Genomic DNA, 27,703 nt, shown 5'->3' with positions numbered 1-27,703 from the left:
GCCCGGGGTAAAGGCCCACTTGGCTTGGAATGGGGACGCAATAGGGCTTCAAGCACCAAACAAAACAAATACCCCCAAGAAACGTTACAATTTAAATCACTATATACAAGAAGAGACGGTTGCTTATGCAGCATCATGAACGCTACACCTTGATTGATTGGATCATGCATCAAAGACGAGACGAAGAGACTTACTTCCAATCAGACCTACAAAGGACGCCACAAAACATCCTTACCAGGGAGGTCGGCCACAGACTAAAGTGATGATACATCTGCTTTATTTTTGGGAGTACAGCAATGTCACATATTAAGCTCGGCCAGCTTTTTTGAGTAACTTGTCACATTCTACCTTCTATTGCTGTGCTTCGAATTGCACTTAGTATATTGTACAAGACCCACGTAATTTCATATCCACTTCCGGGCTCTCAAATGGCCATCTTACTTCAAGTCCACTTTCTCTTCAACAATTCGATCCTCATAAACGAAGATCCAATGGCTAGAAAATTAGTGTGAGTGTTCACGGCCACCAAAAAGTCTGGAATTATGCTTACAGTTCTGTTCCTCAAGCAGGTTTAGCGAGTCCTGCGTGGCCTGAATGGTCTGCTTGTTGTCCACGCTGATCATCATGATCTTCGCGATACTAGGCACGCCATCCCGATCCATAACGAAGAGCATCCAGTATCCAGGAATGAGGATACCCGAGTCTTCCGGAAGTGTGACTTTCCAGTTGTTACCAAAGAATGTTGTAGCAGTAACATCAAGTGGAATACGGCGTTGATCAGTATTTACAGTGTGGGTGGCGGTGCCCAGACGGATCAGAGAGGCTGTCGAAATGGGCCCAGAAGTTTTGAATCTCAGGGTACTACCCACCGAGACTCTATCTTGCAGACCCGAGAGAATCTCAGGTCGGGGCCGGGGCTCACCTGAAGCGGTTAGGAGGTAGGGAGGAGTGAATATCTGGCCATCATAGTGGTTGGCCGTGCAGTTGCCACAAAGACCACCGCCTGCATTCAACACGCGAGCATCGGGGAGGAGAATCGACACAGTATGGTACACTCTCACAACATTGTTTTGCTGTAACTTCTGGAAAGAGTTGGTTTCTGGGTCATAAAGTTCGGGGACAAATTGAACGTTTTCCTCGTTGAAGGCCACACCAAACTTCTGGCCGCCGAAGATGGCAACTTTTCCATCGGGGAGAACGACCGTGGTGTGGAACACACGCTCATGGTGCATGGCGCCTTCTCTTCCGGCCGGCTCAACCTTCGGCGGCTCGCCTGGTTCGCCGATCGTGATAACGTGGGCGGCATCAGTAGCCCATGATTTATCATAATCAGGGGAGCCTCCGAGTGTGAGGATTTTACCCTTCACGGCATCGAACATGATTGCGTTACCAGACATGGAATCTTCATCGTTCATACGACGTCCTGCCGCCTTGACACTTCCGTTGTCACGCGCAGAGTACCAGTTCATCTGCTTACTAGGCCCGGCCTGGAAGATACTCAAGTCCTTCCATCCAAAGAGCCAACCATGGTTGTCCGCTCGCCACGCGCCTTCCATATCCTCGGTCAACATCGCGCTGACTTTGGCTTCAGGGAGCATAGTCCAGTTTCGGGTAGCAGGGTCATAGACTTCGGCATCCTTATCCACGTTCGAAGCTCCAGCCCATGAGCCTCCAATGACGAAAACCCGTCCATCAGAGAGGGTTGTAGACGCCTGGTATCCACGACGGAGTTTCATTTCGGTTGCGCGGACCCACTCATCATTGGCCGAATCGTAAAGGCTAGTCTCCGAGGCATCATTGCCACCAGTTACAACCATCATACCGGTGCCGTCATAAGAGATGCCAGGGCAGAACATGTCATGGTGGGTTTCACTGACAGTGCGTTTAGAGACTTCACCGGTCAATGGGTTCCAGCGGGTCATGACGGTCTTGCCTCCCGGGGTCGAGTGGAATTGATCGTCAGCCCATGAAGACCAAAGAGCAAGCATGCCAGATCCCTCCTGAGCACCGGAGACGGGCACAATAGGGAAATCCAGAGTTGGCCCCCAGACACCGAGAGCAGGGTCACGAGGAATAGTGTACAGAGTTCCATAGATGTTGAGTTCAGAGATACCAACCCAGGGATTCTCTTCATCGGCATCGGTCGTGATTCTCAAGTACCGAGCAGATGATGGCTCAAACGCAGACATCCGCTGTCTGTTTACATTCGGCCACATTCCATATGCGACAGGCCCCGTCCATGTTTCATGGTCCTCGCTAACCCAGATCTTGTGCTGGGTAATGAGACCTTCCAAACCCGTATCCAGTGGAGGAAGGACAACGACGGCGCTCACCTGATACCACGCTCCAAGGTCAACAATGAAAGTATGTCCCTTGTCGGAGGGGTCGCTGCGCCAGGAAGTAGTGTTCTTGCCATCAATCGCATATTTGCATGGGAATTTGCGAGCGGAGCTGCTGCAGGTCACGGTCCAGTCCTGACGGGGAATTCGGTGGCCTTGGTATGGAGGAGATTCATCTTTGAACTGCGGGAGGGTGGAGGGGTTGTCAGATTTGCCATAGCCAGAGACACGCTCTCCTCTCATAGCCTCGTGCATGTATTTACCCATACCATTGACCCCAACGGAAGCCCCTAAGAGGAGCCCGGCCCATTGAAGCTTCATATTGGGCAAAATTTATTGGGAGGGCGAAGATAAAGTCAAGGAGAAAGGGAAAAACAAGCTCTCTTCACCTTTGTGCAAACAAACTCTTGACGTGAACAAAGGAACATATAAGGGCAACACTCGGCATACTTTGCCTGGGGCAGAGCGCTATGCTCATTTAGGATCCAAGGGATCTTCAGCATCGACCACGGAGTAGCCGGCAATCACCTATGCCAATATTACGCAAACTATGACAAGCCCGATCTCTTCATGGGCATGTGGGGATACTTTCATCCAGTCAAAGGCGCTGCCAAACTTGCCGAAGATGAACATGAGAGATAGACGTCAGTGATTGTCTCGATCCACCCTGCGTACTAGTATGTGACTGGACACTCCTTTCAGATCGGTGAAGACAATTTCCCAAAAACTCGACACGATCGGCGATATTCGGCCAGAGGTCAAAGATCGACCTCTTCTGCAGAGAACACGGGTTGCAAGCCCACTCGGACGTCAATGAGTTCAGCTGTGTGAGGTTAATGCTAGTCTGCATATTACATGTGGGGGTGCCAGGATTGGAAGGCTCAAAACTTGTCGGCAATCGACAGATGACCAATTGAACAGCGCCGATTTGGGGGTATATTAACTGCATGTCGATCAGTGAAGAACCACAATACTGGGAACATGCCCTCTCGGGTAGATAGTTCGTGCTAGCGGCATTTGGGTGGAGCCCGGCCCGCTTCCGCTGAGACACCCATGGATTCAATGGCTCAATCTTCACTTGGACTCGTAGGTGGAAGGATTTCAGCTAAGCCTTCATCGGCATTCTTGCCCTATACACTGACTTCTTGCGGATGTGACATAGGTAGAAAATGAGCTAGATACGTGTGGAGTATAACATGGACCCATAATTTGTCAAGTGGAAAGTGGAAAGTGGAGAGCTGAAAGATCCCTCTGGCCCACACCCGATATCCGCTCATTGATTTCTTCTACTCCGTAACCTTGGGATAATTCCAAGCTAGTGAGTGCGCCCTACTTTCATACAGCAGACATACAATTCTATATTCCTACGAAACATACATCAAGCAACTATGACTGATGACTTGCTCCATGGGCTCTATTCTTCATAGGAAAACTACATTGTATTGACGGTATGTTGTAGATAGCCGCCGAAGCCCGGATATATATGTACGATGCACATCGATGTACGTCGATGTACGTCTTACATTGCCAGATATGGATAATCCGCGATCCCCACTCATGCAATCAGTGTGTTCTCCTAGCCCGCAGGAACCGCGAAACTACGTCCATGATATTCTAAAATGGTTTATCTTATTTGCTTAAAAGAGACCCACCCGTCAAATGTGGCTGCCAGGTGAACTCTGTTGATCGTTGGCTTTGGAGCAAACGCCACCCTATGATCATCTCTCAATTATGAACCTCTTCCATTCATGGCCTGTGGGGCAGTGAGTTCGCAAAATCAGGTCAATCGTCGTCAAAGCGCAACACCGAGTATGTCCTTCCCTCCCACTCCACGGAGTAGAGATGTCCATACAGCTGCATGTGGCTTCGATCGATGATGGCTGTGTATTGGATCTTACTCGGTGCTAGTGTCGGTGTCGAACATGACCCATATCTACTCCGTAATGGGCGAGCTGATCCAGTAGCTCATTGCGCTGTGCGGTGCAATCACAGACCTGCGCTGACCCGCCTCCTTCCTTCTTTTTTTCTTTGCTAGAAAATGGAATTGTTGCTGGTTTGCAAGGCAACGTGCCATCCCCTCTTTTACATATAATTATCCCATTCCCTCTGTGAGTGGACTATAGCCCTCAGTGACATCGGATCGTTCACTCTTAGCGAGTTCAACTTTCCATCATGAGTCTGACTTCAGCTATCAAGGCAAATATCCAGGGAGATGTTTGGTAAGTTTCCCATGCTGGCAATTGTTCACACATCCGCATCGTCTTTCAAAATTACTTACCTCAATCAGGCCTGGTCTCCCCAAAAGATTTCAAACCTTCCTGTTCTTCCGCGTTAGAAACCAAGTTGATTTCAAGAACCGACTGAAGACATTTATTCCCAAGATTACCACGGGCCAAGAGGCCTGTGAAATGAGTGAGATCATTAAGCAGGCAAAGAAAGATGCCCAACTGGCGAAGAGATCGGCTAAGCTTCAGGCTTTGCCGGGAGTCAACATTGCATTTACCTCCACCGGCCTTGAAGCAGTAAGTGAACTGTTTGCGCTGGCGTTGAACAAATACTGATAGAGGACTTCTCATAGCTTGGGGCATTTATAAATGTCAATGACCAGACCCTTGTTAAGAAGGATAGACAGCTGTCTACAGACTTCCGGAAGAAACAGCTTCGTGGTGGACTGTTCGAGAAGGGCATGTATGCGGATCTTGTGGGCGAAGGTTGGGACAATCCCCAGGAGCTTCGCAAAGAGTACCAGCCCACCAGTAATAATGAGAGACTCATTGATGGTGTAATTATGGTAACCTCCAGTTTGAAGTCCGGCTTGGATTCCAAGGTCAGCGAGGTGAAGCAACATTTCCTAGCGGAGGAAGGAGAACCTCTTAACCCCGACACCTACGTCCTAAGCAACAACCCTTCTATAGAGTTGACCCTTGTCAGAGAAGGAAAGGTTCGTCCTGGTGCTATGAAAGGAAAAGAGCAGTAAGTACCTACCAAACGCCTGGGAATCTTCACGAGTCAAACTTACCGTCATATTCAGCTTTGGATTCAAGGATGGAATCAGTCAACCTATCATTGAGGGCTGGGATGATAAACAACCTAAGGACAAGGAGCCCAAAGCCACCAAGCCAGGGTAATTATGCTCACAGTTTTTTCAATGAAGGACTCAGACTGATTAAATGCAGATTGATTGTTTGCGGGTATGAGGGCGACCCTATGGGCCAACCATCATGGGCGAAAGATGGCAGTTTCCTCGTTTTCCGTGATCTTCAGCAACTTGTTCCTGAGTTCGACGAGTCAGTGACCTCCGAAAATTTCACCATTTCCTATTTGGTATTGACGAAGTCTTTAGGTTCATGGAGGAGAATGCCCGCCATGCCCCTTTTACTCAGGACCACCCCAAGCCAGCCGAAAAGCTTGCTGCATACTTGATGGGAAGATGGAAGAATGGTTCGTTGCGATCTCAGAGTGTTAAAAAGAATTGTGGGAAAATATGCTGATTAGAACAACATCTAGGAACCCCTGTGGATGAGTCTCCCCATGATGACTCTGACGAAAGCCTCTTCTCATCAAACAATTTCGATTACCACCCCGTCACAGAGCACTTGAAGTGCCCCTTTGCAGCACACACCCGCAAAATGAGACCACGGGCTGACTTAGAGCATGACCATGCTGTGATTGTAAGACGTGGCATCCCTTACGGCGATGAGGTCTCGGCAGAAGAGATGGCCGAACGAAAGTCGGCTGAAGATAAGGAGCGTGGGCTTCTATTCGTCTGCTACCAGAGTGACATCCGAAATGGATTCAACTTCTTGACTACCCGTGAGCACTCAAAACTTAATATCCTGCACAAAGCACCATCTAACATTTCACTCCTATAGGCTGGGCAAGCAACCACCACTTCCCCGATCGCAAGACCAACTTTGTTGGTGGTGAAGGTCCGGGTATTGATGCAATTGTAGGCCAAAGACTGGACCACCACCCACCTCGCTCTATCGGTCTTCCTGATGGCAAATTCCCCACCGAGGCTCGCATGCCGCTGGAAAGCTGGGTTATTCAAAGAGGTGGCGATTACTTTTTCGTGCCTTCTATTTCAACCTTGAAGAACGAACTCACGGGTCCGACTACTATCTTTGACCAGGAGAGACTGGCGGAACTTCGTGAAGAGAATGAGTGATCGCGGGGAATCTGAAACCCATCTGTATGGTAGATACATTATCGTGCTACGCACTTAGCGAAATCCTTGGTATAATAAACATTTCCATAGAAGAGCCTTTTGCACAAAGTATGCCTTTTCCGCCTTTTTCGCCGTCTACCTTGTCAGAGATCATGTGACCTCCCAGCATATCATTGTCTTCATACGTAGATAGCTTTCTGCCTTCTTCACGCATCAATACAGTTTTCCAGGGCATATACTGCTTCTCGTAAAACCCGTATTCTCATACCTATAAGACTGGAAAAGGGGGAAACAATCTCAGAAAATATCTTAGAAGTAAGTCTGCGAAGCCTACTGAAAATACCCCTGAAAAGATATCAGAAGACCGCATAAGGGGCCGTATACTCTTGTCCCTCACGGTTTGGAGAATATAGAAGAAACGCATCTTTCGCTTGAGGCAAGCTTATCTTTTGACATGATGGACTGCTATTGCTTTTTGCAGATTAAGCACTAGAAAACCCCAGCAATCAAATTTGACCGCTTAAAGAACTAGAAGATGAACTGGGTCACTGAAGATGCCATATCGTCGTTCCTGGTTGGTTTCTCCGAAGTTACCAGTATAGATCCCGACGTGGTGCCTCAGGCAACAACTCCGCATAGCCAAGGGCCCTTGACAAGGCTCACCCCTCAACTTACCGTGATTCCCCGACACTGCTTGAATGTTGTCGCACCCCATGATCCTCCTTCATAATGGTATCTGAATCTCCTAGGCCGTTGCGCATTGACGTCTCACGTTCCTCTATGGAGTCGCCACCAGCCATTGCCGCCTTGTTCGTCATCAGCTTCGACATCAGAGCCGGGTAAGTCCTACTCCTTCCCCTGAGCATCGCAGCTCTCAAGCTCAGAAACTTATCGCTGACATTCTGCGACGGTAGATATGTGGTCTCGTGGAAGCGAACTGCGCCGGGAGGTGAGCAATCTGTTATCTAGCCGAGGCTATACTCGCCCCAACCCGCAATACTGACACCCGGCCGAATAGTTGAGGTTGAAGGGGTTGTGGAATACAAATCACTGCCTTCTGGGCTGCACAATGTGACTGAGGACCTGGTGTATGTTTTTAAAGGTCTCCAACAGCTGCATTTGACCGTTGCTGATGTACCCCTCTAGGTATTTCGTTCATGAACAGTATGCCGGCATCAGCGCGTTCCTCAACCTTCCCGCCACGGCGGCTGAACGCAATGCAAAAATGTTTGCAATCGGAGTTTTGGTGCCCCTTAGCACCGGAAGACTTGGAAAGAGCTGGCGACACGCTCCAAGGCTCAAGGAGCTCACGCTGTTCGTACCTATATGCTCCCGTGATGGACATGATCTCGACTTACGCCAGTGCTCGATAGGAAATACGCCGAGAACATGTCAGATATGCAGAATCTGTGCGATTATTGGGACACATATAGGATAGGAGGGTGTGGTTCTTCGGCTCCCGAGTCTCCTCTCGACTCGCCTCTTAGTCTTCGATTTCGACCCAGCGAGCGACCAGATCAGTCGAGTCGCAACCGGGCCTTCAGCGATGCAATGGTACTAGAAACATTCAGGCCGGCCCTGACGCCCTTCCACCCTGCTTCATCGCTTCCAGAATTCACGGAGTGCTTCGGGCCTTTGATTTTCCCCCTCTACAGAGCCGCTTTGCTGCGCAAGCGCATTCTCTTCATGGGCGAGGTTCCTGTACACACATCTTGCAACTATGGTACGCTCCTAGACGCACTTCAATTGATACACTGCTAACAAATCCAGTATATGATCTTTCTCTCTTGGCCTCGTTGCCAAACTCCCTCCTCCAGCTCCTCCCCAACGATCGCATACCACCACTACGCCCTCGTCCCCTCTTCAACGTTGGCATCCATGACATCCCATACCTCTCCTCTTTCGATCCATCGCGCAGCATAATAGACCTCGATACAGACCCAAGCTGGATCGCCTGCTCCACTGACACAGTCTTAACCATGAAACCCGACCTCTTCGACGTCCTCATCACCCTGCCCGCACCGTACTCACAACAAACCGCTGAGCGGGCTTTCCCCAAAATTTCCATCGTCCATAAAACAGGAGGAAAACCCAACCAAGCCCAAGAAATCCAGCTAAAAGCCACCCAGCGCGACGCCCGTCGGTATGCTATGCTCCGCCGCGGACTCCGCCAATTCCCCGACGACCGCCCCACATCCCCAGATGAAGACCGCTCAGATACAGACTCAACCTATTCCTCCAGCCCCATTGTCGAGCCCATCTCCTGGACCCGCCTCGCCTACACCTCCTTCATCTGGTGGGCCTCTGCTGGCGAGAACCGCGACGGCCTCTCAGAGGAAGAAGAAGAACAGCAGATGGAACAAGACTCCCGCCTTCTGGCAAGTGTCGAGAGTCTCGCCCACCCCCCTACAACTCCAGCCCCAACGCCGCCCCTCCCCGCAACTCACCCCGCGAAGACCAGCAACCGCGCGAAGTCGCGCTAGTCGCATACTTCCGCCGCTTGACGTCACAGATCTTCGTCACGTTGGCTGGCGCCATCGCGCGCTATGATAGCGACCTAGACGATCTCTATAACGATGAGCCGTACATCGATGAAGATGATGACGTCGATGCTTCGCTCTCCATGTCTCGCCAGTCTATCCATGGTGATGAGGGGAGTTCCCCCTTACTCCGGCAGCGGTCGAGCGTGAGCGGGTCTCCGAGTCGTGGGTCAAGAGCTGGTCACCGCGACGGTAGTGCGAAAGACACTGTCACGATTACGGTTGCGGATATGGCGGAGATGGGGCTTGATGTGTGGAGTGCAACGGACCGTGTTTTTGTTGAGGAGTTGGTTTCTTTGTGGTGGGATCGTCGTGCGAAGGTTGATAGTGCTAGGATTAGATGTTGTGGGATCTCGGTTCTGTAGAGGCTGGTTCTCTATGTTAGACCTGAGATCTCATGTTTTTTGTTAGGCATATATCATACATTGTAGGTCAATATACATATCTTCAATGGTCCAATTGGATCTGGTTCTGGCATCCATGACTTGAACTTGATGGATAAGGAACTCTCAGCATCGTAAAATTATGTGGAATTCACTCTTAGCAGGCGGATTCTATGTACAGAAGAAGAAAAGCAAGACATAGGAAAGGTGGGAGAGGGATAGACGCTGAAGCCGAGGTTGTATCAGAGAAAGGACAGGCAGTTGGGGAATTAATCCATAGTATACTGAGACTCATAACATTGGAACTAGATCCAAATACAAAACAAAAGACATTGCTTCCAATCACGATGCAGATGAAATGAAGACAAATTGATGCAGCGCCGAGGGGGTATTAGAGGAAACGACAAGCACCTGCAGACCATGCAAAAGAGAAACATAAATATGCGTCACGGGACATGTAGATCCCAGGGCATTCATTAACGTCGGAACATCCGAACAGGAGCACTCATATCTCGGCGTTCACCGACTTCGTTCTCAGTCCTCGAATTGGCCCGAATATTTGGATTGGGCAGGCGTCGAGGTCCCCGAGCAGAGGTTGGATTAGATCCCGCTGAGGTACGAGCTGCGCGGCCAGGCTCGCTGGCGCTGACTGAGCGCTGCTTGCTGTGGGTACGACCCTGTCGCGCCCTGATCTGTGCGAGTGCTTGTTCGCGGTCGATGAGTGTATGGGGGACGCCAGGGTGCGAAGTGCGTTGCGACTGTGACTCTTGTCGCGATGGAACTCTGTTTGTAGGGTTGATGGGCTGGCGGGGTACACGGGGTTCTCTCTCGACAGGCCTCGATGGTCTGGCTTCTACAGACAGTGGTGCACGCCAGTGTTCGACAGCACCATCAGATGGGATTGGACGGGACAATCTGGTCGAAGCCGGTTCCCCAGAGGGGGTGAATGAGTCGACATGTAGGTCTGGTGATGCAGAGGCTTCAAGATGACCAGCCGGAATATCTGGTTGAGGCTCGGCGAGATCCGGTGTGTCGAAGAAATTCAATCGCGGAGGTCTGACGTTATCTCGGAGTGGAGATGGGAATGTCGTGAATGTGCCGGTCTCCGGGGAGAATGTAACCAGAGGTTCGGCTGGCATCTGCATCTTGGGAGGGTCTCTGGGTTCAGCCTTCATTGTAGGCGCGGGGTGCTGGTGTACAGGAACAGGTGGTGCAGCCAGAGGAGTGCGACTTGGCTCTGGCTCTTCCTGATGGATGCTGTGTGGAGGATGCCTCAACTGGGGAGTCGAGGCCTGGTGAACAGGAGATCGGTGGACGGGTGGCGGAGGGGGAGGGCTGGTTTCAGGGGTGCTAGTTGGGTGAGGGTCGACTTTTTGCACACTAGCTTGCTGAATGATAGCTTCTTGAGCACGAGCTTTCTCTTCCGCCTCAATCTGAGGCTTTTGGAATTTGTTATAGTATTCAGCATCGTAGATGTAGCGACGACCTTGGCTCTCAGCAAGCCTGCATGAGCAGCGTTCAAACTGGCATTCAATGTTCAAGAAATGCACCATCTCTTCGGCTGCGACTCTGCGGCGACGCTCAAAGTCAAGCTCTTCCTTGATCCCTTCCAACAAGTCCTCTTCCAATTCAGCGGCCGTCTCGAGTGCGGGTTGTTCACTCTCCATGTTTGGCGCACAATCCGACAAACGTGGGCGTTTAGGAGGAGTAGCCACTGCGTGGTCTTCTTCGCGTGCTGGGGCTGGGGATCGAGCAGATCCCGCAGCGGCTCGTTTCGGTCTGCGTGGGGTAGTCAAAAACGCGAGGTCACCTTCTGCTATTGACAGTCTTCCGAAGTCTTCTTTCCGAATCTCATGGGCGCGGACTTCGAGGGTGCTTGAGTGATTGTCGTTTTCAAGGGCACGAAGTTTCTCTTTCAAGACTTCAAGTTCTTCTGTAAGACCAGCGAGGGCATAGGCGCGTTCAAATGCCTCCTGTTTGGCCTTGTCCTTCGACTCGCGTTCTGCAACCACTTCGTCTCTCAACGTTCTGACCTCTGATTTTGCATGCTTCAATTCTTCTTGAATTTTGACCAGAGTCGACCCAGCGCGAAAAGCTTCCTTGCGGGCTTTTCGAATTTCCTTCTCGAAAATTGATCGTTCGTGGGCCTGGCGTTCTTTCGTCCCGTGAAGCTCTTCCAGCAATGATTCGAGGCGTTCGCTGATCCGGCGTTCTCGTGTCTGCGCTTCAGACAAATCTTCTTGCGCGGTAGCTAAGGCGGATTCGGCTTCCTCACGGCCCATGATAGCTCGTTGCAGAGCGGCATTGCTTGCTGCAGAGTTGGCAGGGCTGCCTCCTCGAGATAGGTTATTTAAAAATGCCACTTTGGCTTGCACTTCCGAGACACCTCGGGTGCTCTTGTGATGTAATGTGAGGAGATCGGAAGGTAGTGAGGGAGAGCCGGGTATGGTTTGTTGATTCATGCGTTCCGGTGAAACCGGATGCAGCGCTTTTGAGGGGCTCAGGATGGGACGCGTTGGAGACGCCATCGCAGTTGTGTCGTGACAAGTAATGGATCCAGCCGATAAAGATCACAAGGTCAAGAAATCATCACAGGGACAAGAAATGAGATTCACGAGGGAAAATCACCGTTGTGGAGTTAGGGTGGTGACGCACCCACCGAAACATGGATGTTTATTGCCCTCTTTGGAAGGATCATGTGACTGTTGCCCTGGTGACTCTCTGCACCTTCCCCCATGTGGTTAGACACTCACGTGCGGTGCTCCCCCACATCAGGCCTAGCGTCCCTTTTTGGTTATGTCTGTGCGTCTTTGAGGCATATTGTCGATATCAGAATTTACTGAGGGGCTGCACGGCAAGTGTCATTATCATTCATCAATATGCATGAAATTGTCACACTTCAGCTTGGCCAGCGAGCTAATTATCTAGCAACACATTTCTGGAATTTGCAGGTACTGTCCTTTATGGTCATATTTAAAATTCAGTCTGATCTGATATATAATTAGGAATCATATTTTACATATGATGGAGAACAGTCTGATGTAGATCACGATGTCCACTTTCGACCAGGTATTGGAGCAGATGGCTCCGAGACCTATACTCCACGCACATTAATCTATGATCTGAAGGGCGGATTTGGAACATTGCGCAGATACAATGCCCTTTACGAGCTGAGTGAAGACTCCATAGCAGGTCAAGGCTTATGGTATGTGATTCAAATTGATGGACAAGCTTTTCAATCTAACTCTGATAGGGATGGGCCAGAGATAGTCCAAAAGCAAGCGCCGATTCAACAAAGTGAATATCAGAAAAGCTTGGATCTGGGTACTCCAGCTCCTCGCCTGAGCTCAGAGTCCGTACGCTACTGGTCAGACTATAACAGGGTGTACTACCATCCCAGGTCCATTGTCCAGCTAAATGAATACGAACTCAACTCCCAGACCATGCCCTTTGAGGATTGGAATGTCGGGGAAGAGTTATTCAAAAATCTTGATAAGGAACATGACCTACTGGATCGTGACGTGAGACCTCTCCTAGAAGAATGTGATCAGTTGAGGGCGCTGCAATTGTTCTCCGGCTCAGATGATGCCTGGGGCGGATTCACGGCCCGGTATATGGAAAGACTGAGAGATGAGTTCGGAAAGAAAAGTATTTGGGTCTGGGCTATTGAGGACGGCACGAAAACACAGCGGGTAAGTGACACAAATCATTTTGAACCATCGCGACCTCGGTTGGCTAAGTTTCGAACTTTATAGCATCACCAGTTCAAGAAGGATACGAACAAGGCCAGATCACTTTACTCGATCTCCCCACTGGCATCGCTCTATTCTCCCGTTATCGACGTTCCACATAAGCTTCCCAGCTACCTCAACGTTGATCGCCAATCAGAATGGCAGAAAACTGCACTGGTAGCATCAGCTATTGAATCCGTCACACTGCCTTCTCGATTGCGTCCATATCAACATTTCGAGGCCTCTCTTGCCGGAGAAGATGGGACGCACACCATCTTCGAATTGCAATCTTCCATCAACAAAATCAAAATCAATGACGGTCAAACTAAAGCCTCTAATGAAGATGGGCCCACCAAAGCCGAGATTGAATTTGATATTGACTTTGCCTATGACGGCGAGTACAAAAAGGGCTCTCAAATCTTCAACCAAGTCCAAGTAACCCGCGGAGACGAACCGGAAAGGGAAAGCGAGTGCACAGAGAACAATGACATCGGGCACCTTCGCAAGCTCAGACGATACAACTCAGAGTCGATGTTCCAAAGGTAGGTTTCCCATTTTGCGTATTTACTTTGACTGTCTCAGCCAGAACGCTCACATTCTACACTAATATAGTTTCCACACGCCACTCAGCATGCCAATTCTTGATAGTTTCCCACACGACATGTTCCCCACCCCGGAGACAGGTGGATTAAATGTGTTCACCGCATTGACCGCCTCGACCCGGACAGCTCAGAGGATCAAGGCTCTCTCGGCAACTGCCGCACGTCTGGTCTCAGTTGATGAGCGAGAGAGCTTGGTGAACGGACTCGGCGAGATTCGAGAGTACTATGAGACGGGCTGGAGTAGTGGGTCGGACGACGAGGATGACTAGGCACCAGATAAGAGTTTAGTATGTTGAGATCATCGCAATCAAAAAATGACAGGGTATGTGGCCGGTTTCTGATAATTATCTTCCTTTACTCCGTACGCAGGGCCAATATGTAAATGTTCCTCAGAAGAAACAGCGCTAGAAGGATGTGGCTTGATGCTCTAATTTATCCAAATGCCCGCACGGAATACGGAGTAGTGTCCACTCTGATACGCCACCTCGGAATGTTGCATGTATGCACTTTATTTTCTCCCCACAATTTGAGAGGTGACTTTTTTTTTTTCGAGCGAGTTTGTAAGACATCCTGAATTTGTAGACTTGGTAACCCCGCCTTTTCCCAGTTGAGTGCAATAATTTCGAAGATTTCTGATCCACGCAATAAGTACTACTCTGTACATGTACCCCCACGATGTGGTGTATGTTGTGTCGAAACAGGGGCAACGTCTAACTTGTTTACCCATTATTCTTGTCATGAAGATTACCGTGATTAGTCCGATTGAAAATTCGAATGAGCCTTGAATATATGGATATATGTCCTTATAGCACAGAGACTGTGGAATAGAAAGTCCCGCAATGTACATTATACGAAACATCCATGCTATATACGTCAGAGGAAGGGTAAAAAGGAAAAGAACGATAACACAGTTGCATCCAGGTATCGGATACTCCGTACTCCGTACTATTCCAAGACCTCGGGAACCTAAGGGGAAAGGGGAGTAACGTCACCGTATCTACGTGACTGCTGTACTCCGCCTAACATAGTATTCTGTCCACTTATCACAGATCTACAACTGATCAGCCATTTTGTGCCCTGAGCAAATCCTACAAGTCCAGACTACGTACTCCGTATTATCGATACCACTTTCTAGGCTACTATCTAATGTTTTGACTTACTAGAATCATTGCGTCACTTTCTTTTACTGTGACAATCTTCCAATCTTCCAATCTCGGCCATTCGTGAGGTTTCTCCACTTCTCGCACATGGGAGCTTAAGACGGGAGTTATTCATAGCTCTCATGACGGAGATATTTTCATATTTTCTTGAACGATCAAAAACAGAAAAGAAAAAAATACTACAATGGAAGCCTAACCGAATGGGTACGTACTCCGCATGTGACGGAAAATCTCAGGGCTTCTTGCCAAGAAGCGACCTGCATCATCAAAATTGGCTGATCCGCCCATGCATCGGGCTCTGGACTCATTGAGTTTGGCATATTTCAATTCAGGTTTTGGAGGTTGGCAAACCACACGTCAATATCTGAGACATCGTTAAACTGTCATTGGCTCAACCCTGGTACCTGGTCGTCTAGTCAACCGGGCCCGTGTGCATACGCTACCTATCGCCTATGCATCCGGGGTCCAATATACCATGCCCAGCCTCTTCGTTCGAAATATGCGGGTCGACTGAATACTGGCTCATGTTGTCTTCTGGTTGGTGTTAGAATCTGATCGCCACCTTTTTTTTTTTCTTGGTTTACGTCTCTTTTGTATGCCCAATATGGTAGCGTGTTGGTCCACACTAGCCAAATGGCCACACGAGCTATCGAATGAGCCAGACGGGAATTGGGACCCTTGAGGAGACCTCACCCCAGCGACATATATAAACATGCTCTATCCCCCGTCCGCTCCCAGCCTCGGTGGTTGAAATTCATATTTCAATTGTTTATATTGCCCGTTTAGGAACTCTCTCGCTACGGTTCCTATCGTCCTTCGTTTCAAGGAACATATCAGCCCTATTTGCAAAACAAATATAATCTAGTAACTGGCACTCTTTCGCTAGTCAAGATGCGGGGCGCTCCAATCGTTCTGCTCTATGCCGCTACCTTGGCCTCCGGCATGGTCATTACTCCCAGACTTGCTGGTGAGGCTCACATTGCTGTCCGCGGTGGTGGTGAAGATCACGACGGCGGTCCTTGGTGGGGCGGTGACCACGGTGACCATGGAGATCACGGCGACGGTGGTCATGGCGATGGTGGTCACGGCGATGGTGGTCACGGCGATGGTGGTCACGGCGATGGTGGTGGTCACGGCGACGGTGGTCATGGCGATGGTGGTCACGGCGGTGGTGGCCCCCCAGCAGAGACCACTCCGTGCGAAACCGAGACTCCTCCGCCTGTCGAGACCTCCACTCCATGCGAGACCGACACGCCTACAATTCCCCCAGTTGTGACATCTACTACTCCCCCGGTTGTAGCACCTACCTCAACCCCATGTGAAACTGAGACTCCTCCGCCCGTCGAGACCTCCACTCCATGCGAGACCGACACGCCTACAATTCCCCCAATTGTAACGCCTACTACTACCCCAGTTGTGCCACCGTCCTCGACTCCTTGCGAGACTGACACTCCCACTGCTTCTCCCCCTCCTCCCGCCAGCTCGACTCCTTGCGAGACTGACACTCCCACTGCTTCTCCTCCTCCTGCCAGTTCGACTCCTTGCGAGACTGACACTCCCACTGCTTCTCCCCCTCCTCCCGCCAGCTCGACTCCTTGCGAGACTGACACTCCTACGGTGCCTCCTCCTGCTACTACTACGCCTAGCAAAACCGAGACTCCTATCACGCCTCCTCCCGCTTCTACCACTCCTTGTGAGACTGAGACCCCCACTGGTCCTCCTCCGGTTGTCGTGATAACTACCACTTACACCACTACCACCTGTCCAGGTAAATAAAACACTGACTGCCTCATTAATTACAATTGCTAAGAAAAATAGTGACCTGGAGCACCATCACAAGCGGCTCCACAACCTACACTCACCCCGTGACTCAGACTAGCACGATCACCGTGACGTCTGTTTCCTCCTGCACTGAGAGATGCACCCAGCCCACAGTCTCTCCCACCAAGTTCACGATTCTCCCTATTGAAACAACATCTGTCGAGGTGCTTCCACACCCCAGTGTTCCAGCTACTGAGCCCTCAACCCCTCCCACCAAGACTACAATCCCCCCTGCTATTGAGACAACTTCTGTCGAGGTGCTTCCACACCCCAGTGTTCCAGCCACTGAGTCCTCAGCCCCTCCGGAAGAGCATACCACCCCCCCTGTTGTTTCCACAACTGCTGTTGTGGTGCCTCCTTCGGCTACTGAGCCCAGTGTTCCAGCTACTGAGCCTACTGCCCCGGCACAGTCGAGCCCTATCACTTCCTCCACCGAAGCTCCCCCTGCTGCCTCCTCGCCTGGTTTCAACAGCGCTCCATCTCTCCAGAGGTCAGCAGCTACGGTCTTCATTCCTGGCTTGGCTCTTCTATTTGCCCTGCTCTAATTATTCTTGGAAATTGATCTGCCGGGAGAGAGATGATATATCGCACTGGGTAGTGACTTCTGAGAGGCCATACTGTGGTTCTAACTTATGAAAAAAAAATTCTGCAAAAAGAAAAAAAAATTGCATTCGGCACATCCAGTGTCTAGGACGCCAGGATGACAGTTATTAATGGTTTTCTTAATGACTCGACACTCCTTATCCATGATTATGGAACCATAATTATAGTCATATATAAATATTTTTACGAATTTATATCTGTTTTCATTCAGATTTCACGTTTCCCATCATGATTAGGACATTAAAAGTTGTTGGCTATACTTACCCAGAATTCAGCCCTGTTTTTGAAATTAGGGCTGTGACAAACGCGATAACGATAAGCAATGCAAACATAAAACATTGTGGAGTGTTTGCATGATGACCCGTGTCCTCATCCAACAGCTCAAGGTTTCTGGCTTCAAGTTACTGCCAGGTGGCCACAGTATCCATTTGCTTTCAAATGGCCTAGTTTTTGAGTCATAATTTTGATTCTCCTTTTCTGTTCATCCTCCTACACTACCCATTTCCCATACGAGCATCAATCTCGAGCTTGTCCATCTGGCGCAAAGCCACCCGACATACTATTCGGCAAACCGCTAAAGTGATTGAATACCTGTCAATTCTTCTACATATGTGCGCCCGAGGGTAATCTCTTCCTGTTCGAACTCTTGACAGCGTCTGAAAGCGGTAGTTTGACTGACTCCCGCAGCCCGGAGCCTACACATAGACCATGACGTTCTTAAATCGCCGACAATTGTCCAGCTCGCCAATGCTATCCTTTGTGGTCCTTCCCTTTCTTATATTCCTCCTCGGCTTTGCTGGGCCAGCTTCTGCCGCCGGATCGGCCGTCCTGGGTATCGACATCGGCACGGAATATTTCAAGGCTGCCCTCGTGAAACCCGGCATTCCGCTCGAGATCGTCCTCACCAAAGACTCGAAGCGCAAGGAATCGGCTGCTATCGCTTTTAAGCCTACAAGAGAGAGTGATGCGCCTTTCCCCGAACGGTTCTATGGCGGTGATGCGCTCGCCCTCGCGGCTCGGTACCCAGACGACATTTATATCAACCTGAAGACTTTATTGGGCGTTCCGTTCAATGATGGCCAGGAGGATATCGTTAAGAGTTATTGGAGCCGATTCCCCGCGTTGAGATTGGAGGCCGCGCCCGATGGTCGCGGCTCTGTTGCTCTCCGCAGCAACCGGCTAGGAGAGGCCCAGAAGAAGGAGGCCTTCTTGGTCGAGGAGATCCTGGCAATGCAGTTGAAGCAAATTAAGGCTAATGCAGATGCGTTGGCTGGAAAGGGATCCGATGTCCGTGATGTCGTGATTACCTATCCTATTTTCTACACCGCGGAGGAAAAGCACAGCCTCGAGTTGGCGGCTGAGCTGGCGGGTCTGAGGATTCAGGCTCTTGTCAGTGATGGGCTGGCTGTTGGTTTGAACTACGCTACCAGCCGTACTTTCCCCAGCGTTTCTGATGGCGAGAAGCCCGAGTACCACATAGTGTATGACATGGGTGCTGGTTCTACCACCGCGAGTGTTTTGCGGTTCCAAAGCCGCAAGGTTAAGGACATTGGCAAATTTAACAAGACTATCCAGGAAGTTCATGTTGTTGGAGCTGGTTGGGACAAGTCACTTGGAGGCGACTCTCTAAACGACCTCATTGTGGACGACATGGTCGCCCACTTGGCGGAAGACAAGAATATCAAGGGCAAGGCTACTCCAGCTGAAATAAAGGCGCACGGAAAGACCATGGCCAGACTCTGGAAAGATTCGGAGAAAATTCGACAGGTTCTGAGTGCCAATACCGAGACTTCGACAAGCTTCGAGGGACTGTACTACGAGAATGTCAATTTCAAGTACAAATTGAGCCGTGCCAACTTTGAGAAGATGGCTGCTGAACATGTCGCTCGCATTGGAACCCCTGTGGAGCAGGCTTTGACAGCAGCCGGCCTTCAATTGAGCGACATCGAATCCATCGTGCTTCACGGTGGAGCAATTCGGACTCCGTTCGTCCAGAGACAATTGGAAACCTTCGCCGGCTCTTCCAAAAAGATCAGAACCAACGTCAACGCTGATGAGGCAGCTGTGTTTGGTGCTGCCTTCAAAGGAGCTGCTTTGAGCCCTAGTTTCCGTGTTAAGGATATTCGCACCGGTGACGCTGCTGCATACCCCATCTCCTTGAAGTGGGACTCAGATGGCAAGCAGAGAAACCAGAGGCTGTTTACCGCCACTTCCCAGGTCGGCCCTGAGAAGCAAGTCACTGTGAAAAATCTAGAGGATTTCGAATTCAGCTTCGCCCAGCATGTTGCCCAGGATGAAGAACACCCCATCCTTAGTGTCCAGACCCAGAACCTTACTGCGTCGGTTGCCAAGCTCAAGGATAACTTTGGATGTACCAATGCGAACATTACCACGAAGTTCACGATCCGCCTTAGCCCCGTGGACGGTCTTCCCGAAGTCATGGCTGGTACCGTTAGCTGCGAGGTGGAAGCTGAGAAGAAGGGAATTGTCGAAGACGTCAAAGGCTTCTTTGGCCTTGGAAAGAAAGACGAACAGGAGCCCCTTGGGGAAGATGGCGAACCTCGTGAATCCATCACCCTTGAGCCCGAGACGGAGTCTTCCACTGCATCTTCCACGAGTTCCGAGACTACCACCACATCCACCAAGGACGGAAAGAATGGAAAGAAGGATGGAAAGAAGGATGGAAAGAAAGAGTCAAAGAAGGAATCAAAGGCCACCCCCCCAAGTCAAGCTTGAAGTTATTCCGATTAGCTTGAAATCCGTGGAGCTTGGAACTCCAGCGCCATCAGTCGCAGAGCTTGGTCGCATCAATAACCGCCTTCTTGCTTTTGATAATTCGGACCGTGAGCGCATCCTGCGCGAAGAGGCTCTCAATGAATTGGAATCTTTCATCTACCGCAGCCGAGACCTCGCCGATAACGAGGAGTTCATCAAAGCAGTCAAGCCAGACCAGCTAGCTATTCTCTCCGAGAGAGTCTCTCAGGCCAGCGACTGGTTGTACGAAGAGAGCGACAACGCCAAGACTGCTGATTTCCAATCCAAGCTCAAGGATTTGAAGGTCATCGTCAACCCTGCACTGAAGCGGATGAAAGAGAGCTCTTCTCGCCCCGCACGCGTGCAGTTGCTCCAGGACATGCTCAAAAACGCTGAGTCCATGAAGGAACTGATCAAGAACCAGATTGAGAACGACGAGCAGCTCTACTCCTCTTCTCTCTCATCCGCAAGCGCGGCCGCCACCTCCACTTCCACTGAGACCAGCTCATCGACCCCAGCCCCAGCCACTTCTGACGAAGGTGTCGATGATCTTGATGAAGATCCATACTCTACTTCTTCATCTTCTGCCACACCTACCAAGAGTAGCGCTACGGCTAAGCCCACAGGCCCCAAGTATTCCCTCTTCACTCCTGCCGACCTCACGGCCATCACCGAAGCCTACGAGTCCACCAACCCCTGGCTCGAGACCCAACTAAGTCTGCAAGAGAAGCTTGGGGAGTCTGATGACCCTGCTTTCACCGTCGTGGAGGTCGACTCGCGGCTACGCGAGTTCGAGCGCATTTTAAATCGCATGTATGAGAGGATGACTTCAGCCGCTGGCCAGCAGAAGAAGAGCAGCAGCAGCAGCAATGGTAAGAAGGGACCAAAGGAAAAGAAGAAGCCCGAGGCCGAGAAGGCCAAGGATCAGCCCAAGGAGAAGGAGGATCTTCCCAAAGATGAGCTGTAAAATAACCATCCCCTTGTTCTTTTACATTTGTATGATTTTTTTTCGTTCTTGACCCGTACAGAGCATTTCATCCTAACGCAACCTATGTATCATGCGCACACTACAACCTGGAAGATAGAAAAAGAATCAAGACGGAGTTTGGGCTGAGCGTTACAAGTTTCATTGTCTTTGATCTCCTTTCGTTTACCAAAGACCTTTGCTTTGCAGCCAGTCATATTTTAGAAACCACCTGAGCTCTGAAATTCATAGATGCAAATTAAGTAGGGGCTGAAACTGTCATTGCCAATCCTGTGATGCTATCATCCTACCAAGAGACCACTTCAACGGACTACACGGGTCGAGCGCATTAATCCAGCCCCAAGCCATCCATTCAGTTGCCGTCGCCAGCACCGGCACCGGCACCAAGACCCGCACCGGCTCCAGAACCAGCGCCAAAGCCACCTCCAAAGCCGAGCCCTCCGCCGATGGAACCACCGCCACCACCGCCGCCGCTCAGGGCACCGCCGCCACCGCTGCCGGCGCCAAGTCCGGTACCAATATCTATCATAATCAGTCAATTAGAAACGTTTGAAGCAAATAAAGCGTCGAAATGACTGGTGACGTACTGGTAGGGACAGCAACAGCGGCCACAGCCAAGCTCAAGAGCGCGATAAGGAAGTTAGACTTCATTGTTGTAGATCGAGCTAATTGCAGAAACATCAACCAATAGTTAGCTCAACTGCGGGATGCAATGGATGACAGATAGAAATGAGTCTCACCGAATGGTTTTAGAGATAAACCGCAAAGAAGGATGGTTGATGATACCCAGAACAGCTGGCGAGCGACTACATTTTATACCTCAGGATTCGGCCTCTGTTTCCTCCAATGTACAGGACCGATCAGCGATACTTCTCAGCTGCGATCGGAGATTGGGTGGACCTCTTCGGTGTGTTGCACGGAAAGCGTCCAGTCATTCGCGCTGTCGGAGCGTCTGATTTACAATTCGTAGTGGTCCTGATTCCGGTGCGCAGTGCTTTAATCAGAGATTGGGATTTGGTGCTGCATACCCTTGGATACAATATATGCTTTCGCTCTATAGACTGGGACATGTTTCCTTCTTTCTCACCCCTTGGTTTATATTTGGCCGTGTTCAACAAACAAGGAGTAGCCCGAACTTTACGAAGCTACTAAGGATAGTCCATCTAGGGATGTAGAAGAAACCACACGTGCTTTGAAATTTGTCTGGCTACTTTGCAAAGTCCTCGATCCGAACTGAGGTGAGCTCAAGCAGCTTGTTTAGTTTAGGCATGGCTATTCATCCAAATGAAATGACATGACATATTGGATAGAACGATATTGAATGAACAATATTCTCAATTATATCAAGAATGGACACTGAATTCTGTGGAAACATTGGCCTCTGTGATTAGTTTACATGGAATTTGTCTGAAGAGACCGTCATCGTTACCCATTGACCACACCTCTTATGATCATAAGTCTTATTTCAATGATTTGAGACATAAATCGCGATAACAGAACTGCATGGATGACAGCAATTGGTTTGAAACGGAATTAAGATCCCAGAGTCGGTCCACGTGATGATAATTGCATCGGAAGTTCGCCAGTACCTGGCCTGGTTGTCGTATAATTGAAGCTGGCGATAGACCTATTATTGTGTGCTGAGAGGATGCTTCTAAGGGTTGCTGAGCCTTGAAGATAATGCTTGCTTTTGTATTCACACTAGGTAGCTATATTCCTTTCACCATTCATGATTTCAGGAATAGGATTTATAGATTAAGCTGGTGAATGATACCTGAGTAGGCTACACTGAATGGGATCTATTGACTATTGAAGGAGTCAGACATTCAATGAAGTGAAGTACAAGTGAAGTATAAGTTCTCCGTCCCAACGCGGTAAGTAGGGCTGACCCGCACTTGGCCCTGTCGCGCTATTCCTAATCAGTAAAGAAAAGTTCCTGAAGCTCAACCTTCTCCAACCCATCCCCACCCATTACGAACGATACAAGATGGAGAAGCCAGATATCGTGGAGTCTCCGCGCAAGCGACAGAAGACCGAAGATGTAGGCTCAATTGAAGTCGCTCTCGCCGTTGATAGCGCAAATGAGACCCCCAGCACCGCAGTCTCAGATGCGCAGGCTCTGAAGGAAGTCGAGGTCGGAATCACGGAGTTTGTGAGTAACGACACCGAGGGATTCTCGGGTATCCTGAAAAAAAGGTGAGCTATCCTGTTTCTATGGTCTAAGATTCCGCTAAAAAAAATCGTCAGGTACACAGATTTCATGGTCAATGAGATCATGACAAACGGCGAAGTTGTCCACCTCCGAAGCATTGATACAGCCAGTGAGCTCGACAAGCTCGCACCTGCGCAGAAAACCCCCGAGGCGGAAACCCAAGCTACAGAGCAAAATGATGGTACCCCGGCCAAGGATGCGGAAAAACCAGCGGAGTTCAAGGTCTCAGAAGAGGACCACACTCTTCTGGAGGAATACTTTGGCGCTCAAAGTGCTGCCGAGATAATTGCACTTCACAAAGTAGCTATGGCTAAGCCGAAGGGTCGGCCCAGTGAGTTTGGAAAAGTCGCATTTGCTGTGTCTGATCGCGACCTTCGCACCAAGATCCACCAGGCCATCCGTCGCATTTTCAACTCTCAGCTAGAGTCTAGTACCGACGCAGAAGGAAATATGTCAATCACCGCCGCGAACAATCGATTCAAGCGAGGCGCGGCCGGGGGACGAGCCAACGCTCGGTTCCAGGGACACAGAACAAACTGGGAAGAACTCGGCGGGCCATACCTGCATTTCACCATCTACAAGGAAAACAAGGACACAATGGAAGTCATTGGCTTTATCGCCCGCTCGTTGAAGATGAACCCCAAGTCTTTACAATTTGCTGGGACCAAGGATAGGCGGGGTGTGACCGTGCAGCGTGCCTGTGCTGTGCGCGTTAAAGTCGACCGGCTTGCACATGTGAACTCGGAACTTCGCAATGCTTTCCTTGGAGACTTTGAGTACCGCAAGCAGGGACTAGAGCTTGGAGATTTGCAGGGCAATGAGTTCGTGGTTACTCTGCGCAACGTTGAAATTCCCGGCGTGAGCCTGAGTGATCCCGAGGCTGCGATTGCCAAGGCATCTGACATCGTCGGTAAATCTTTGAAGAACCTTTACCAACGAGGATACTTCAACTACTACGGCCTCCAGCGATTTGGAACCTTTGCAACCCGAACGGACACAGTCGGCGTCAAGATGTTGCAAGGAGATTACAAGGGCGCGTGCGATGCTATTTTGCATTATGCTCCTGAATCTCTTCAGGCGGCAATGGAGGGGAAAATGTCTACTGCTAATATCAGCACTGATGACAAGGATCGTGCCATGGCCATCAATATATTCCAGACCGGCGGTAACGTCAACGACGCTCTGCAAAAGATCCCGCGCAAATTCTCCGCTGAAAACAATTTGATCCGCCACCTCGGTCGGAATAGAAAGGATTATTTGGGTGCATTGCAGTGTATTCCCCGGAACCTGCGATTGATGTACGTGCACGCATACCAGTCACTCGTCTGGAACTTTGCTGTCAGTGAGCGCTGGCGACTCTACGGCGACCGGGTGGTGGAAGGCGATCTTGTCATTATCCAAGAGCACCGCGACAAAGAATCTGACTCTGCTGTCGAGGCTGCTGAGACTGTTGATGCTGACGGTGAAATTATTGTGGTTCCCCAGGGTGAGGACAGTGCCGTTGCGGCCGAGGACATGTTCATGCGGGCACGTGCCCTGACGGCCGAAGAGGCAGCCAGTGGCAAATATACCATCTTTGACTTGGTGCTTCCCCAGCCTGGATACGACATTATCTATCCCGAGAACGAAATGAAGGAATTCTATCGTCGCTTCATGCAAAGCGAACGAGGTGGTGGCATTGACCCGTCCAACATGCGTCGCAAGTGGAAAGACATTAGCCTTAGCGGCGGCTACCGCAAGATTTTCAGCCGCATGGTGGGAGATAACTACTCTTTCGACGTGAAGCTTTATTCCAAAGACGATGAGCAGTTCGTTAAGACAGATATGCAGAAGTTGAAACCTGAGGATGAGAATGCCAATACCACCATGACCGACGAGACCACAGCTGATAAGCTGGCCGTTGTTCTGAAGTTCCAGCTGGGATCAAGCCAGTATGCCACCATGGCTCTCCGGGAACTGACGCACGGAAAGGCCACTGCCCACAAGGTCGAATTCGGTGGTGCACGATAATCGGGAACAAGATTCAGTGATGAGTGTAGTTCATTCTCACGCTGCACATGACCTCAAAATGCCCCCTACTATGACTGTTGTGGCCAGCTATCATTCCAATCATATTCATGTACATAGTCTGAAACAAATAACTCGTAGCCTCCTAAAATGAAACCCTGAAAATGAATAGCCTCACTGGACTCATCAAAACGCCCGAAACCAAAAGAACCCCACGTAATAGAAGCTCTAGACCAAGCTTGGCTTCATTATACTATCATATCATCTTACTAGCACCCTCAGACACCCCGAAACCGCCTCCTCTCCTGCTCACCTATCGGTGACACCTCATCAAAAGACGACACCGCAGAATGCTCATCAAAATCTCTCTCTCTCCTTCGCCCATCTAAATCTGACACATCAGAAATAGCATCATCATCATATCCATCATCCGAACCACCATGAGCAATGCCAATACCAACCTCATCATCCGAAAAATCCTCAAACGGCATCCTAGCCAAACGCGATGGTCCCCTCGAGGATGTGACAGACGCAACCCGACCCCTGAAATCCTGCTCAGTAGCACTCCGCCTCTGATCCATTGAAACCGCAACCGCAACCCCAAGCTCCGCGTCGGAGTCATTGGGCCCGCGGGCCATAGACATGCGGCGCAGGGAGTTTTCAGAACTGGGGCCAGGACTAGGTGTCCTGCCCCGACTTTCCGTCGAGGGCGAGATGCTGATAATTGGTATCCTGGGAATGGGCATGGGGGGCATGGACATGGACATGACTGGTGAGGATATTGCTGGGTGTGAGAATGAACGTCTTGGCTCTGGTGTCGATGATTTGGGGGATATCATTAGCTCTTGTGTTGACACTGCGCTTCGGTGGCCTGTTGCTATATCGTATGATGGGGGCAGGGCATTGCGTTCTTTTTCGCGGCGTCGTCGACGGGAGAGGAAAAATGGCAGCGCTAGTATTAAGACTAGGCCGATTACTGACAATGGGACTGCTATGGCTATTTTTGTTGTTTTCGATAGGCCGCCGGAGACAGCGGTTGAGTCGCTGACTGCTGACGTTGTTGAGGAAACGGAGCTTGTGGCTGTTGAAGAGGCTGTTCTGGTGGACGTGAGAGCGGATGAGTTTGAATTTGAAGGTGTGATTGACTGTGTTGGTGATGGATGATACGAGCTTGTTGCATCCAGTGGCCTGGTTGGGTTTGGACTGGTTTCTGATGAACTGATATCTTTGACAGCTGGTGTCTCGGTTGATGTTGTATATGTCAAATCGGTACGTGAGGGCCATGACTCCGATCCATTAGGAAGGATACTGGAGATCGTCGCTGGGTCTACCACGCTTGACGGTTCTGGTGCAAAATTCTTGTTTAGTCCGCCGGCTGTCGTCGTGAACACCACATCTTGGGCCGATGATGCCACTGGTGAGGTCTCGATATATCTCGATGTGCTGGAGTCCGGGGTATCTGGATCGCCCAGTACAGTGCCCAACATCGCAAATGGCAAGAACCTCATAGCAGGTACGGTGGGTTGAAATCTAGATTCTCGGGGCACTTTGATCTTATGTGAAGGTTCCAAGCGACCTCTAGAAGACAAAGAACTGGCAGGAAGAGATAGTACAAAAGACCCGACTGGCGCTAGGGTTTTTTTTCATTAAATCCCGTTTTGGGTAACTCCTCGATGTCTTTGGATAAAGTAATTAGATTCCAAATTCGAGAGCACAATGGAGGTTCGAAGGTGACAGAAAATACTTCCAAAAGATCCTTTAGAAGAACAAAAGCGAATGATCACAAATGATGTACAGCCCAACAGCCCCAGGGTGGGGATTGAAGCACTGCCCTCAAGATGAGACGGTCTAACAAAGAAGCGCTTCGATATGCAGCGTTAGACTCGGCGTCAATAAAAAAAAAACCTCACACTCCGATCCCTCTGTATTGACACATTTGCCTGCCAAAGCAATTATCACCATAATTCTTACGATGTTCTCTGTATAAATGAAACTTCAAACCCGTGAGGCTCGAAGATGCTATTTTTACGATGTTCGCACTAATATGGGGGCCACGTAGGATCAACACGAACCCTAACCACTTTCTGTTTAGTTCTTTGAAATAGAGGCGGGGGAAGCTCGCAGGGTTGTCAGGCTTACGGGGGAGTATTATTATTGGATTATTTTTGCTTTGACGCCGATGCTGACAGGAGTTGCATGTGCATCCAAACGGCGTAGGGAGCCAATAGTTAGCGACCACATTTGACAAGGAATCAAAAAGAGTACAGCTTCCACTTTCCAATCTCGGTATCTATTATTTACACAAGATTATGCAAGGCCATTGTCTACTTTCAGGTCATCAACTATTCGAACTTGATATTTTTTCGATCACATATATATCGTGCATAATGTCGGGCCT

General features: G+C 50.0%; 10 protein-coding genes across 10 annotated transcripts; 6 read left to right on the top strand and 4 right to left on the bottom strand.

Annotated features, from left to right (window-relative positions):
- Positions 1-442: 442 nt before the first annotated feature.
- Positions 443-2,660, bottom strand: N7500_007741 (putative galactose oxidase; the record flags this gene model as incomplete). The annotated part of the gene is made up of 2 exons (XM_056678885.1): positions 443-495; positions 551-2,660. 2 exons carry the CDS (start codon positions 2,658-2,660, stop codon positions 443-445), a joined length of 2,163 nt encoding a protein of 720 aa, XP_056529257.1.
- Positions 2,661-4,511: 1,851 nt separating this feature from the next.
- Positions 4,512-6,507, top strand: N7500_007740 (Dyp-type peroxidase; the record flags this gene model as incomplete). Its single annotated transcript, XM_056678884.1, has 8 exons — positions 4,512-4,558; positions 4,627-4,861; positions 4,918-5,312; positions 5,371-5,463; positions 5,516-5,626; positions 5,683-5,780; positions 5,847-6,152; positions 6,212-6,507. 8 exons carry the CDS (start codon positions 4,512-4,514, stop codon positions 6,505-6,507), a joined length of 1,581 nt encoding a protein of 526 aa, XP_056529256.1.
- Positions 6,508-7,236: 729 nt separating this feature from the next.
- On the top strand, positions 7,237-9,412 carry N7500_007739 (uncharacterized protein; the record flags this gene model as incomplete). Its single annotated transcript, XM_056678883.1, has 7 exons — positions 7,237-7,346; positions 7,422-7,456; positions 7,526-7,595; positions 7,654-7,821; positions 7,881-8,230; positions 8,278-8,891; positions 8,969-9,412. The coding sequence occupies 7 exons, from the start codon at positions 7,237-7,239 to the stop codon at positions 9,410-9,412; spliced, it is 1,791 nt and encodes a 596-aa protein (XP_056529255.1).
- A 494-nt stretch (positions 9,413-9,906) lies between these two features.
- On the bottom strand, positions 9,907-11,958 carry N7500_007738 (uncharacterized protein; the record flags this gene model as incomplete). The annotated part of the gene is made up of 1 exon (XM_056678882.1): positions 9,907-11,958. The coding sequence occupies one exon, from the start codon at positions 11,956-11,958 to the stop codon at positions 9,907-9,909; it is 2,052 nt and encodes a 683-aa protein (XP_056529254.1).
- Positions 11,959-12,309: 351 nt separating this feature from the next.
- Positions 12,310-14,032, top strand: N7500_007737 (misato family protein; the record flags this gene model as incomplete). The annotated part of the gene is made up of 5 exons (XM_056678881.1): positions 12,310-12,381; positions 12,436-12,635; positions 12,684-13,122; positions 13,186-13,703; positions 13,774-14,032. 5 exons carry the CDS (start codon positions 12,310-12,312, stop codon positions 14,030-14,032), a joined length of 1,488 nt encoding a protein of 495 aa, XP_056529253.1.
- A 1,782-nt stretch (positions 14,033-15,814) lies between these two features.
- On the top strand, positions 15,815-17,289 carry N7500_007736 (uncharacterized protein; the record flags this gene model as incomplete). The annotated part of the gene is made up of 2 exons (XM_056678880.1): positions 15,815-16,691; positions 16,742-17,289. The coding sequence occupies 2 exons, from the start codon at positions 15,815-15,817 to the stop codon at positions 17,287-17,289; spliced, it is 1,425 nt and encodes a 474-aa protein (XP_056529252.1).
- A 766-nt stretch (positions 17,290-18,055) lies between these two features.
- N7500_007735 (Hsp70 family protein) lies at positions 18,056-21,068 on the top strand (the record flags this gene model as incomplete). Its single annotated transcript, XM_056678879.1, has 2 exons — positions 18,056-19,964; positions 20,074-21,068. 2 exons carry the CDS (start codon positions 18,056-18,058, stop codon positions 21,066-21,068), a joined length of 2,904 nt encoding a protein of 967 aa, XP_056529251.1.
- A 370-nt stretch (positions 21,069-21,438) lies between these two features.
- On the bottom strand, positions 21,439-21,737 carry N7500_007734 (uncharacterized protein; the record flags this gene model as incomplete). Its single annotated transcript, XM_056678878.1, has 2 exons — positions 21,439-21,608; positions 21,674-21,737. The coding sequence occupies 2 exons, from the start codon at positions 21,735-21,737 to the stop codon at positions 21,439-21,441; spliced, it is 234 nt and encodes a 77-aa protein (XP_056529250.1).
- A 1,336-nt stretch (positions 21,738-23,073) lies between these two features.
- On the top strand, positions 23,074-25,308 carry N7500_007733 (pseudouridine synthase PUS7; the record flags this gene model as incomplete). Its single annotated transcript, XM_056678877.1, has 2 exons — positions 23,074-23,282; positions 23,334-25,308. 2 exons carry the CDS (start codon positions 23,074-23,076, stop codon positions 25,306-25,308), a joined length of 2,184 nt encoding a protein of 727 aa, XP_056529249.1.
- Positions 25,309-25,583: 275 nt separating this feature from the next.
- On the bottom strand, positions 25,584-26,792 carry N7500_007732 (uncharacterized protein; the record flags this gene model as incomplete). Its single annotated transcript, XM_056678876.1, has 1 exon — positions 25,584-26,792. The coding sequence occupies one exon, from the start codon at positions 26,790-26,792 to the stop codon at positions 25,584-25,586; it is 1,209 nt and encodes a 402-aa protein (XP_056529248.1).
- Between the last annotated feature and the right edge of the window lie 911 nt (positions 26,793-27,703).

Source organism: Penicillium coprophilum (genome assembly GCF_028826855.1).
Source record: "Penicillium coprophilum strain IBT 35676 chromosome Unknown utg000005l_segment0_segment0, whole genome shotgun sequence".
NCBI classification, from domain to species: domain Eukaryota; kingdom Fungi; phylum Ascomycota; class Eurotiomycetes; order Eurotiales; family Aspergillaceae; genus Penicillium; species Penicillium coprophilum.
This window is presented reverse-complemented; position numbering and strand designations above follow the sequence as displayed.